The sequence below is a fragment of a genome, unplaced genomic scaffold, assembly GCF_019419815.1.
Source record: "Pyrus x bretschneideri cultivar Hongxiangsu unplaced genomic scaffold, Pyrus_bretschneideri_v1 Contig11, whole genome shotgun sequence".
Taxonomy (NCBI): Eukaryota; Viridiplantae; Streptophyta; class Magnoliopsida; order Rosales; family Rosaceae; genus Pyrus; species Pyrus x bretschneideri.
Window position 1 is genome coordinate 5,521,955 of NW_025999402.1, and position 13,904 is coordinate 5,535,858.

Genomic DNA, 13,904 nt, shown 5'->3' on the forward strand with positions numbered 1-13,904 from the left:
ATACTAATGTTTTGGCTTCCAAAGTCAACCAGATTTAAAGAACTGGCTGCATGGCAACGGTGACACGGAATTTTTTGGGTACTTTGAAGTATTGGATATTCAAATATTTTAATTGTTAAATTTTTGTTTAAAAATATAAAAATTTAATTTAATGGTTAAAAGATCTTAGTCTGGAGCACCTAAATTTTTTTTACGCATATACTTGCTAATAAAAATAAATAAAAAATAAGATCGTGTTGAAAACTTTGTTTATAATTATTCTAGATTGGATCTAGCCGAACTGCAATGGTAAGAGGAAAACTTTGTTTAACATTTGCCATGGGGCAGATCTTGTAGTAATCATAGGGGTGGGCTATAATTTTCTGTTTTTCATATATTACGTGCGAATGACTAACTAGACTTTTTTGAATGTTTTGGAATATTTAATATTTTGAGTGGTTTAACCGTTAGATCTTTATTTTAAAACTAACACTAAGTTTTTGGTTTTTCAAAAACACGCACGCCGCGTGTGACATCCCGTCCCGGAATTATCGGAAACGTACGTGCGAAATTACCATTTTACCCCTAGTTTGTTTTGTTATGTTGTTTTTGGTTGTTTTGTGTGGTGTTGGCCAGAGTTGGACCCCACACACACACACACACTGTCCCTATCCCTCTCACTGTCTTTCCCTGTCTCTCTCTCTCTCCCCCGAGCTCCCTTCTTTCTTTCTTCTTCTTCCTTCGAGTGTACAGACAAACCCAAAACCCACCAAATCTTTGCAGATCGTGGGCACCAAGTACACCATCAAGTTCCTGAGGCTAAGAGGAGTCCAGTGATGCCATTTTCAGGTAAGAACCTCGACGTTTTCACGTCGATTTCACAAGGTCCGTTTTAGTCACTGTTCATGCAAGATTATTTTAGCTAGTTTTTGGACTTTTGGAGCTTACAGTTGTGTTTGTGAGGTTCCCAGGAGCTTGGGAGTAGCTCGTTGGGTGGATTTGGACGTTGGATTAGCTTGGTCCAAGTTTGACCGATTTTGGTAATTGGTGACAGGTGAGTTCTCGTGAGTTTTAGTTCTTAAAACTTATAGGGACATGTTCTACTAGTTCTAAGGGTTAAAATGGTGCAAAAATCATGAAAAACGGTTGAAAAACGAGCGAGAAAACCCAAGTTGCAGATTTTCCGGCGACGGTGCCGGCGCCGGCGACTCGCCGGAGAAGGTGACGGAATATTCCGTCAGGATTCTGACGGAATATTCCTGACGCCGTTAACGGAATCTGTCAGTTTTGACGGAATATTCCTAAAGGCGTCAGTTGACGCCGTCAGTGTGCGCCACACGTGCCTGCGCGTGGCCGGCGCGTGTGGCCGTGCCTTGGCCGGCGCGTGCGGCGGAGGAAAATTATTTTAAAAATATGGTTGTGATCCTGAGGTTGTGTAGAGCACGTTGGTATATTCATTTGTCCATTTTGAGCAATGTATGAGAAGTTATTTTGAACGGAAGGTTATGTGCTTTAAAGTTAACGTTTTTATAGTTAATTCGCATATAGGTGACACGTATCCCGAGGACGAGCGTGCACACTCGAGGCAGGGGGGCTACGACCCTTCCACATACCAGTGAGTGGGCTTTTTGTTTTCCGTATATACCTATATACATATTAATTCCCAGAAATTAGTATAAATGCTTCGTTATATGCCATTCCTTTTATATAATTGGTGGTTATGCATGATTAGTGGCATATACGTTTATTTATATATTCAATTATGCATATGTCATATATATATGTTGATGCTGTGGAGGCATAGGTAAGTGCCAGGTAAGCGTTATTTAACGATTGCATTAAATAGTGGTTAGAGATGCTTAGAGAGCTCATAACCTGCACCCCCGGTGTTAGTGCTCCCGCCCAGAGTAGGGCACAGTCCTTCACATGTTGTTCACCTCCCGCACCACACGCTCAGCTTGGATCCAAGTTAGGTGCACAGTCTTGTCGTACAGACCATTATAGGTGGTTCCGACTCGTAGGTGACCCACGATTATTCGCACAGCCTTCACGTGATCGTAGCACTAGAGCGTTTATATGTATTACACCCAGTCTTGTCGTACAGACCACTATAGGTGGTTCCGAATCGTGGGCAGATTTAGTGATTGAGATGGAGATTTGAGCTCTAGATTCAGCCGTACAGGTCACTTAGGGGACTCCGGCTGCCAGATGTTATGCTATTGATGTGATTTACACCTGAGCACTTGCATATCATTATGATGGTATACCTTTGAACATGATTGGCATATTTGTACATACGTATATATGTTTATTTTCTGGGAAGTATACAGGTTTTACGGCGAGGGGTTAGAATGTATTTTATGAAATGGTTTTCAAAGAATTTGTTTTGCCCACTCACGCTTTTGTTTTGTGCCCCTCCAGGTTCTAGTAGCTTAGCGGGTTTGGTGGTTTTCCCAGATGACGTCCCGGCATTTCTGACAGACACTCACCTATGTAGGGTCACCTTCGGGTGCACTATTGTTGTATCGTTTCTTTTGGACTGCTGTAGGCTTTAGGCTCTGAATTCAGCGACTTACTTACGCTAGCACATACTTTATCACATTATATTTGCTAGTTTTTAAATTATTCGTACTTTTATATTATTTCCTTTAGCTTCCGCACTGTGCACATGGCTACGTCACTTCCACGTGACGGCCAGCATGCCCTGATCTCGGTTGGGGTGTGTCACCGCGTTACAACAGTAACTTCAATTTAAGGTTGGTTCCGCCCTTGAGATAATTGAATAGATTAATTCAGGCTATCAACCTAAAAGCTAGAACATGATAGAAATTAGAAAGGTTTCACTTTTGGGTGAATAATTTTTGGTTTTGGCAGTTATATCATGGCAACAGAGAGACCATAAAGCCACTCAGCAATTGGTATCGTATTATGAGAGAGACCAAGTGCCTAATTGTTTGCTCATCTAAAATGTGCACAACTAAAATTCGAGGAAAGAAGTGTTTGATTGGTTTCAAGGGTCATGTGATTAGATGCTGAGGCAGAACTTATCACTTTTCTTTGTGCTTTCTTAGAGCACTTTTCATCCGTTTTGCCTATGCAAGAGCAGGCCATCGACAGTTACTATTCATTCTAAAAAGTAATTGTCTGTGACTCCAGGCGTTTATTATTGCCATGAGATTACTATTCATACATATATATATATAGCTGGTCTTATCCTCTACGTGTCGTTATTACCTTAGATTTCGGCTGAGATTTTTAACCACTTTCATCGCATCAAGTGTTAATATCCATTAATAATATCCACTCATTTTTTGTAAGATTTTTGACCATTCACGTCGCCCTCACATATCCTTATCCGATCTTTTAATTTCCTCATATTTCTTCATAAAACCATTCAACCCACCAAATGTACACACACCAATCACCTCTATCCTCCGTACTCATCTCCATTCATAGATTTCTTTTAAAGAGAGTTTTAACGAAACACTCATGGTACTGTTCACTTTTAACATTAAGGACATTTTTACTCTAAAAAGTCACTATTGATACTATTCACTTACAAAACATTTTTGTCCTTTTGGTTCAAATTCAAAATTTTCAATCCATTTTCATTAGTTTTTTTTTTATTTTTAAAAAAGATAGTTCTTTCAACAATGTCTAACATGAGGAGATTGCTAGAGAGCCAAGAGCAAGAAATTGGATTCGCCTGAGAACCGAGGGAGAGGTCGTGGAGAAGTATTCGGAGGATGATTATAGTCCTTGCTGCGGATCCTTCCCTTAAACTATCATGTCTTTAGTTCAGATAATCATAAAATTCTTAGGATCCTTCCCTTAAATTCTGTCAAATTTGAGCCAAGGAATTGATGACCCAACCAAATTTTGGGCTGTTCATACAACCTGAACCAGCCTCTCTCAGTAGGCACAAAATGCAATTGGGTCCAGGTTTCCAAGCCAGCTCAAAATAAAGTGCACAAAAATACAAAATAATCTTCATAGAGCTAGTTTGGAAGTAATTTTAAAATGATTGAAAACGTTTTTGAAAAAATTGATTTTGGAAGAAGCAACATATATGCGTAAAGTGTTTTCTAGAATTCACTTAGATTTTTACTAAAGATTGATTTCAAAAATAGTTTCACTAAAAACATTTTCAATAATTTTAAAAGCATTTCTAAACGAGTTTTTAATTAAAGAAAAGCTGCCAATTCCCACCCACTTATTTTCTTCAATTTTGGACTGATTAGACCAACAGATCATAGCCTTGACTAGATTATGGACTCATTAGTGTAAGATAATTAAACAAAACATCTAAATCAGCTTTTACTTAAATATCACAACTGCAAACCTCACTTTCTCTAGCAAATGATTGATTTTGATTTGCAACCCTAACATGGACATCAATCATTTGCACATGCCACTAATATTCCCAATTCTTCTGCTGCATTAATAAACTCAAGGGAGCAAGAGAGAGCGGCACTGCGGTGGTTATGTCTTTGGTGGTAGCCATGTGTTTAAATGCAGAGTATACTGAGCTAGAATATGAATGGCATCAAATGTGTCATAGGGAATCTCAATGTTGCAATTTATTCAACCTGAACCTCTTTCTATTATTATTTGTTGAGTAACCGACCAGTGCAGACTCACAACTAAGTCCGATTCAACGTTAATTTTGTTTCCAACTTAATCGTAGAGTTCAAATTGTTGAGAGTTGTCCCACATTGATGTGTGACAACTCTCAACACGTCCCTGCACATGTAGCAGATTTTCAAGCCTACACATCGATGGTGGAACTTCAACTTTCATCACAATATTTAGGGTGAGGCTATGCACAGTGATTCCATCGAGGTGGAGTTTCATGATTTATAACGATCTACACAAATCATTGTGGACTCACTAATGAGTTTGATTGAGTACCGATATAGTCCCCAAATTAACCTTAGATCCAATACCAAGTGCGTAACTGCGCCTATTGAAGCCATGTGTGATGAGGTTCATGACTTACATCGAGCTACAAAAATTAGTTTGACTCACTACTAGGTCTAATTTAACACCGGTACTATCTATAACTTAACTGTCCAAGTTGAATATTATTGTGAAATTACACCCAATGAACCAATCAAAGTGTAAATCCATGATTTGTATCGAGCCCCACAACTCCAACAACCACTATATGTTTAAAACAACATTAAAACAAGATTCTGTATCTCCATTTAGCCCCCACTAGCTCTTCCCCTTTATATAAGGCACAAGAGTACTAGAAGTCCTAGAACAATCTCACCCTTTTATACATTCACATCGCTCTATCTTCTTTGTCCCTCTCAGTGTTGATGGGTTTCCAAGACATTGTTGGGGGAAGGCTGGGATGCAACTATCAGAAGTTAACCAAGAGCAATGAGAAGTTGGGAAGGCCAGGAAGGCAACAATGGGTGAAGAAAATGAATGGAAGGCTAAAGGGTTTTCGGTTATCGCGCTCTCGGAAGCTTACTCTGAAGATTTTTTCTGTGGTTGTATGGACAAGCAGGCTTTCAAGGATATGCAGTGACACTGTGAACAGAATGAAGGTTGATGGAGCTTATCCAACCATTATCTTCTCCACTCAATGGGGGCTTCCAGTTCTATCCCATCCTTCTGTTAGGAGCTGCAGCATCAAATATTGCAGTCCTAATATTGCATCAATTAGGAACTGTATCAAATAGCATGATGCCTTCATTGATGTTATTTTATATATCTATCTCAATTTATATTTTTTTTCATATTTGTTTCTCAAATAATTAAACTTTTACCCTCCAGTAAACAGAATTTGCAGTAGGTGAATTGAGCATTGTGCACAATTGTCCTACAAATCTTCCATTTGATGTGGAGGAATTTTTGCGTTATCCTTTGGTGCGTCGAATTGAATTGGACTGGTTAACTCACTATATTAATTAGGATAAGTTAAAGGAAGAAACGAAGAAATTTTGTCCAACTTGAAGGTAGAAGATGAATTACTTATGAAGGAAACTAATCGTTTTTAATCTCCACAAAATGGTAAGCTTAGATGAATACGTTTCTTTCATGTCTGTTTTTCCACTTCCAACTTTATGTTACACATGAAGAATAGGTATCAGGGAATTTCCGGGTAATTTTGTTTATAATCTGTAAAATGTTACAATATTCCCAATATATAAATAACATTTATGCTAATGAGATTATCAACATATTTTCATAAGAATTACACAACTGAAAATCGATAAAAAGCACCGATATAACAATTACATGTAAAGGCAAAGGTGGACTTTGAATATGACAGGAACAGACTATATATATGTTAAAGAAGATGACACATGCAACCTAATTGGCCCCTTTAATTATGTGATCTCTTTCTTGTAGTTATTACAATTTTAGGTGGCACTTATGGAGACAGCATACGAGAGAGATGAACTTCCATGCACCTATACGATGCCACAACAGTGGTTTTTAAACTAATTACGCATTGTTTTGTAAAAAAATTAAAAAACAGAACAACAAATAAATTTCAGATACGACATATACAACATCCCAAGCATATGTAAGTTTCTCTCCTACTTCTAATGCACAAGACTACAATCAGCACTGGAATTGGGAGGGAGTCCAGTCCACCAAAGCTACCTGCTTTTAGGTGCAAAGCCAGGGATGAACAGACAATAAGACTCCTTGAGGCTGAAATTTGGGATGCGAAAGTGCCTTGCCACGTCCAACTTTGATCCCATCTTATTCTGCCCCTTCTTCACCAGCCGCCATAGTCGCGGCGGCGTAAGGTTTTCCTCACACGTCTCCGGTTCCTCCTTAATAATTGCTAGCTTGCTCTTGAGTATTTCCTCTGTGTCCTTCCAGGAGTCAGTCCGGAAATATTTCCGACTCATGCACGGCACTGCCCGCCACATTTTTCGATGTGCCCTCCTCATTTCAAGTTGAGTTCATCACCTGTAACCCTCCGTTTGGACGAGGAAAGTAAACTTGGACCATAAACAATGCTCTTCTCCTCGCCTATATATAAAGAGAGAGATAGATGTAGGGTGTAAGAAGAGGGAGGGAGGGAGGGTTTAAGAAAGTGGGTTGGGTTGTGGTATTAGTTGGAAAGCTAGGAAATGGAAAGGGGAGGGAGAAAAAAGGCATAACCTTCCCTCTCTTTACAGCGATGATTCAATCATACTGATCAGCTTTTGTTTGATAATCTTTTTAAACCTACCAAACTTTTATTCTATTTGAAACATCATGAAATATGTTTTCTACTTTCGAAGTTTACATATCTTGAAAAAAGGATCGATGCATGGAATTATCAAACTGTTAACTGATGTGGCACCTTGCGAATAATAATGATAGAGAGTAGAGACTCTTATAACTGTATTAGCATAGTTGATCATGCTAGTATGCTCGTTCCCTTGCATCAGAGATCGAATTGTATATCTCAATGCTAGTCGATCATGATAGTATGGTCATTACCTTATATAGAGATCAAATTTTCTTTTTTATAAATTCGAGTAGTTTAACATATCATGTTTGAAATATATACATTGCAGGAAAATTAATTAGTTCATAATAAAATTGCTTTATTAATTCAAGGATGTGCTAATCTCGATTAATATTGTTTTAGAAAATTGAGAAGCCCTTTGCCATGATTTCATTGACCATGATTCGCAGGTGAGAAGGGCTCCATGTTTTTCCCCATCCCTCCAGTTTACAGACTCTTTTTTTCCCCTGATATTCCTCTTCCAGTTTTTATTTTATTTCAGCTTTACTCCTTATTGTTTTTCTTACTAATTATAAATTCATGTCAGACTCCAAGTCATCTAGTGATTAAGATCTCCACATCACTCTTAATCAGAACACTTGGATGTTATAAAGTCTAAAAATTTAAATAAAGTATAAAAACGTTTGTTAAAATATTTTTCCTTTAATCCTAAATCCATATATATATATATAGACACGATTTCAAGCATTCATCTAATTTTGTAGAACTGTCATGCCTCAAGGCTGACCAAACCTTATGCAATTTGTATTAAAAGTCTTTCATAGTCTTGCTCTTAAAAAAAAATGTTAAGGAGACTCTCTTAAAGTGAAACTCTTCATAAACTCTCTTTTACCTTATAGTTTGACATTAATTTTCATGTTAATATCATAAAACATTATGTTAAAAATATGAGCGGTAGAGAGTCCATAGAACGTCCTTAGCATTTCTTCTAACATGAAGAGGATCCAAATCTAGCTTACTAGAGGCTCGCCAATTTAAGGCTAGTTTGACAAGCGTTTATAAATAAATAAAAGCATTTTTAAATAACTGAAAGTGGTTACCAAGAAATTTGGCAATCTCCATACATTCAGAATTATGTCATGATGTTTCACGCATTAGTAATGTAAAGGAAGATCAAACTTTTTAAATTAAATTTGTAAATTAAATGATATGACTGTAGATGATTGGATTATTAATTAAGTGTCGATTAACGTGCTTATTTCTTATTAGTGACATGTTATTTGATTTACAATTTAGTCTCTCTAACGTTACTCTTCACGCAAGGGATTGTCACCTTTATTCACATTTTATAAAATAATGATAGACTTAAAAGTGTATATTCCTTCGGATATCTATTATCTCCATATCAAAACTTTTGGTAAGCTAATTGATAAATTCAATCATAGCAGGAGAGTGGTCACATAATTAAATTACAACTCACACCTATAAACTTTTCGAACGATTAGTGTTTGGACCTAAAATAAGCATCCGGCGTGATCAACGTCCAAACTTGTTATTTTCATTTAAAACGCATTTGGGTGTTTATTTTGGGAAAAGGATTCTTGCCAAATCTTTTTAATAAGGATTTCGTCATCATGACCTTTCATCGTATATCGTGCGGTCAGAAATCATTTCAAAATTTAAAATTTAAAATTAAATATAAATAGTACCTAACGAAAATTAACCTCACAATGTACAATGAACGATCACGATCACAGGATCCCTAGCAGAATCCTTTTCCTTTATTTTGAAGGAAATGAATAGTGCACCAGTTTAAGAATTCAAAAGGACGTTATACATAGCATTGTGGGTGGCAAACACCCCTTCAAATTGTGTGATTAACCTAGTTGGTTTTTACAGAAGAAAAGGTGTTTTCTTATGGCATTTCGATAGTTTTAAGAAGATGAAAGCTCAAGTTATAATGTAAATTCTTGTCTTCAGACAACACTCACATCAACAACTAAAAACCGAGAGGATTAACGTAAGAGTAAAAGGCTTGAACTGGAAGAAAGACCTATTCTATAAAAGATAACATAAAGACAGAAGATAAAGACACTCAACTCATAACACAAAAAGATTTTAGAGCTCTGTAACCTACATTTTTCAATTGTCTTTTGTGACTTAACACCTTTGCAATTGCATTTATGTTTGCAGCTCTGCTACATGGCTTGTACTATCGATTTCTAATATTAAAATTTCATTTCAAAACTCTTCAACTACTAGGAAGAACTGCCCGACTGTCAATAGAACTTGCCCAATTGCTTGTATTTCTCATTTATTTTCAAGTTGTACTTTGTTATTGAACATTTGATAAGTATTTAACTCCATTTCTTTTATGTCTGTTAATTTTCATATATATTATCATATATTCTATGGTTATATTCATAGGAAAATTGCAAACTGAGTTGAATAAAGGTCCAATCTGTTTATGGTTATCACTTGGCATACGCAAAGAAAATATTTGAAGTCCCTTAATTAAAAAGGGATAGAAAAGAATTTAATATAGATTCTTAACCTGTCTATGGCACATTCTCTTGATTAGAAACTCAATTTACTTGTGGAACAAGCTTACAATCTAAAAATAACATCATTTAATCTCTTAGGGGGCGTTTGTTTGCCCTCACTAAGTTGGACTGGACTGGACTGGACTAGCTATTAGTCCAATACTATGTTTGTTCCATGCTGGGACTAACATTAATGAGACTAAAGGGGACTAGCATGGACAAAACCCTTCACTAAGAGGTCTTAGCGAGACCCCCCAATAACCATAGGACTAGCTAAGACTATCCTCTCTTTCTCGTCCTCGTCATGCTCAACGACCACTCTCAATAGACTCATCGTCATCTCCGGTTACCTAGATCAATCATTAATTTTCCGACTTTCTTTCAGATCCATTTCACAACCAACTTTCATACAAAATATACCAAATTGAAGCTGGGAGTGACAAGATTACGATTTTACCTGAATCGAGGCCAAAATGTGGTCGAATGTGGCTGGAAAATGGCCTGGAAGTCTCGGCCTGTTTGGGCTTCTTCAAATCCATGACCGATTCGAGCATTCAAAGCTAAGATCTCGGTCCAGGGATGGTGATGAATTTTTTGACGGTGCTAACTTCATCCAATTTAATGAGGAAATGGTAGGAAAAAATGAAGAAAAAGATAAGATCATAATAAAATATTAATAATTTATATATTAAATAATATAATATTATAATTTGTTATTATCCAGCTTCTTAGTCCAATACTGTACCAAACGCTTCACTAAGTTAGTCCAGTTTAGTCTAGTCTAAGCCAGTCCAGCTTAGTCATTGAAACTAATCCAGTCCGAGATAGTCCGGCGCAACAAACGCCCCCTTATTGTATTATCCTATGACACGTCTAACCATAACAAATAACTCATTTACAAAAGCTTAGTTGCCTACTCAAGGCCGTTTAATTTCTTTCTTATACACTAATAAATGCAAGCCACGTTCGAAATGAACACGATACCATGTCTCAAAACACATTTCGTAAAACATGTGAAAGGAAAAAGACTAAAAGAGTATAAATGACTACAAAAACAGGTCCAAAATTAGCGCAAGACTTTTTTTTTTCTCTATTAATTTAATTGGAAATAAACCATCTTCGGATTCATTCCTCCTAATCTATTAAATCTGGAGATTCGGATCATTGAAATTTGATTCAACGAATAAAGTTACTATAACTTTTAAAGTGAACCTCTATTTGTAGTTATTTGATCAAATTTTAACAGTCTAGATCCTCGAACTTGATGAATTAGAAGGAATGGATTCTAAGCAGATCCCTTTTCAATTTAATTGAAGCTTTAGAAGACTTGAGAAGGTCAGGCTTTTAGCTTAAAACTAAACCAATCAAAGTCATATAAAACACGTAATACCAGTACGAAAAACTTTTAATATTTCAAAAACACGATTTGATAATACAAATATTACAATAGAATAGTTGAATACTTTGAATTTTTTTTTTCACTCAATGTGTCGGATTGTGTTACTAAAAAGGAACCTGATATCAGCACATCTCTTTTACTTCTTATACATCTTTTGTTAATTTTTATCTATTAATCTTCTTCAATTCATCTGATCTAACCGTTGAAAATTAGAAAAATATGTGAAAAATAAAAAAATGATGTGTGAATATCACATCTCTACTAAAAATTTCTCCCCAGTATGCCTCCAAATGCCATTAAACCCACCAGAAAACCACCACGTGTCCTCTTCCTTTAAGATTAATCATGTGGTCACAATTTGGAGTGGCAGATGTGTAAAGAACGTTTTAAAATTTTGAAATACGCTATTTGCAATTCTTGTGGGTTGGGACTTGAGAACCGAAATTTTTTCCTACAACATTGGCGGAGAAATCTCTAACTTCTGTCCGTTCTTCAAGAAAATCTGAAAATCCTATTCGAATTCTCATCTGGGTAGTCGCCATTTCCTCTTCTGGTCCAACCCTTTTGATCGATTTTCAAAACTTTGATGAAATTATTGGTACTTTTTGGAGTTTGTTTTTGGTGAAAAGCATCGAAATTGATACAAAAAATTGATGTCTTTGGTTGAAAAGGAGATATCAAGCGTTGTTGGCGGCAGTGGCGGTGGTTGTGTGGTGGGCGATGATGGCGACGATGATGACGACGAATGCGGCGGCAGTGGTAGTGGTGGGTCCCACGGAAGATGCAGATGCAGGGAGGAGAAGGCGAAGAAGCAGAGAGGGTTTAGTGCTGGTGGGTTGTCGAGAAATTTCGGAAGGGCCAAGCAGGTGGTCCTTCATCCGTTTGGAAGATCCAAAAAGCAGCTTCCCAGAAAAGCCAACACGAGGGGTTCTGCTTCTGGAGCTTCTTCTTTGGCGTCGTCTTTTGCTTTTTCTTCAGGTAAGATGTTTGGAGGAGGTGGCGGTAACGGCGGTGGTAATAAAAGTTGTTACTTTTGTTTCACGCAACCCCCAACTTTGGACTCTCCAATGGGGTCTCCAACCAGCGACCCTGAGCACCCAAATTTCACCTTTGGGATGTTGAGAGCTTTTGTGGAGAGCAATGAATTTTATTCCAAAGATTGCAATCCCCACTTAGATATTGATGTTTCCCCATATAAAATGGATTGAATTTGAAGGATATTATTATCAATTTCTGCACTTTTTTGGTGTTTTTGTTGTGTGGAAGTGACGGTCATTTACAATTTTCTCGAAACGAATTGAAGGGGTTGTGGAATTTTGGTGTTGATGACAAGGGTGATTGGATTTTTTGAAATTAAAAGCTTTTGATCTTGTTGTCATGATAGTTTACGCGCATTTTGGCGGTTTTGATAGTGCGCATTGGTGTTAAGAATATATGCTTTAGGACAGCTTCAAGACAGTAGATGGAGAAGTCAAACTTTGATTTGATTTCAAGAACATATTCTTCTCATTCTATGCGATGATTCATAAATCTAAGCCCTTCGTACATATGAGAAACCGCATTCATCTTGCTCTCTTCCTAAAGCTAATTCTGGGTGCAAGGAGGAGGTGCTGCACGACGGTATCAGGGTGCACATTTGAAGGACGAGGAGTGTATTTTTGATGAACTGTAGGAATGGAAAAGGTTGAAACCTATGAATTCTTTGAATTTGTAATTTTCATTCATGCATTGTGTTTTTATGTGGTATTTTTTCCTGATATTGTGTGTAGATTGTAGAATGTAAAGTTTAAAACTTTGTCAATTCAATGACTGAGTCCGGGGGTGCCTCATTGACAGGTGTCTTGGATGAGATATTGCGGTTATGCTAATGAGAATCTACGGTATGCTTTTCTCTGCCTTTATTCTGTTTTCACTGGACTTTGCTCATCTGAGAGGACTTCATGGATTCTGTTTTGGGAATCTCTTTTTTCCGTTGTAAAGATGAGCTGTTGAGCCAGATGTTTTAGAACTTCAAATTAGGCTAGGAAGCTGCCATTTTGTAGTAGATGATTGTATGGAAAAGAAACCAGTATAATCTCTGCTTTTGCCTCTTAATTATCTTGTAGATAGATCATGCATTTTATGTTGAAAATCATTAAAGTACATATTTTAACTGATCTGTAGACTTGTACGCAGTGGTCTCGTTTGTTGCCTACGATTGGATTGGATTGGATTTGTTTAACTCATAATTGAAGGTATATATGAAGGTAGAGGAGGTAGATGATTTTTCATTTTGAGGGGATTAGATTCGACGGGAGAAGATCCCTTCATGAGTAATCCATTTTCATCATTCAAAGTTGGACAAAACTTCATTATTTCTTCCTTCAACTTCAATAGAGTGAGTTATCTAATTCAATCCTAGGCACCAAACAAGCCCTGAATTTTTGGCACTATCAGGGTTCAAACCCTGGACGTAGCCTACTCCTACCCATCTCCATGTTAATGGACAGATCGAAATTTGCCACGACAAAGACTTTCACCATAAAGGAATTTGAATCCTATAATCTTTGCATGTGTCTCATAAAAATATTATCTTCCGTAAACTCTTGAAGTGTTTTGAAGTTTGGTTATAAGTAGCATAGCAGGATGAAGCTTTCTAATCAGTTAGAATTTACAACACCAGAAGTTTAGAGCCAATTATATTAGCAATTATCCATTTTGTTTCTTAGAAACACAAGCTGATGCATTACAAATCTCTCTGGTTTCCAAGAGAGCATGCTGAAATAAGAGAAGGCTC

General features: G+C 36.9%; 1 protein-coding gene and 1 long non-coding RNA gene across 3 annotated transcripts; both read left to right on the forward strand.

The window, feature by feature from the left end:
- Positions 1–641: 641 nt before the first annotated feature.
- Positions 642–1,589, forward strand: LOC125471867. Of its 2 annotated transcripts, none has more exons than XR_007253969.1 (3): positions 642–828; positions 951–1,033; positions 1,528–1,589. It is a non-coding gene; the product is annotated as an uncharacterized LOC125471867 (long non-coding RNA). The 2 variants fall into 2 exon arrangements; XR_007253973.1 differs by having other exon boundaries at positions 1,513–1,552.
- Positions 1,590–11,496: 9,907 nt separating this feature from the next.
- Positions 11,497–13,222, forward strand: LOC103955824 (loricrin). The gene is made up of 2 exons (XM_048576047.1): positions 11,497–12,811; positions 12,965–13,222. Exon 1 carries the CDS (start codon positions 11,782–11,784, stop codon positions 12,334–12,336), a length of 555 nt encoding a protein of 184 aa, XP_048432004.1. The 5' UTR covers positions 11,497–11,781; the 3' UTR covers positions 12,337–12,811; positions 12,965–13,222.
- The last annotated feature ends 682 nt before the right edge of the window (positions 13,223–13,904 follow it).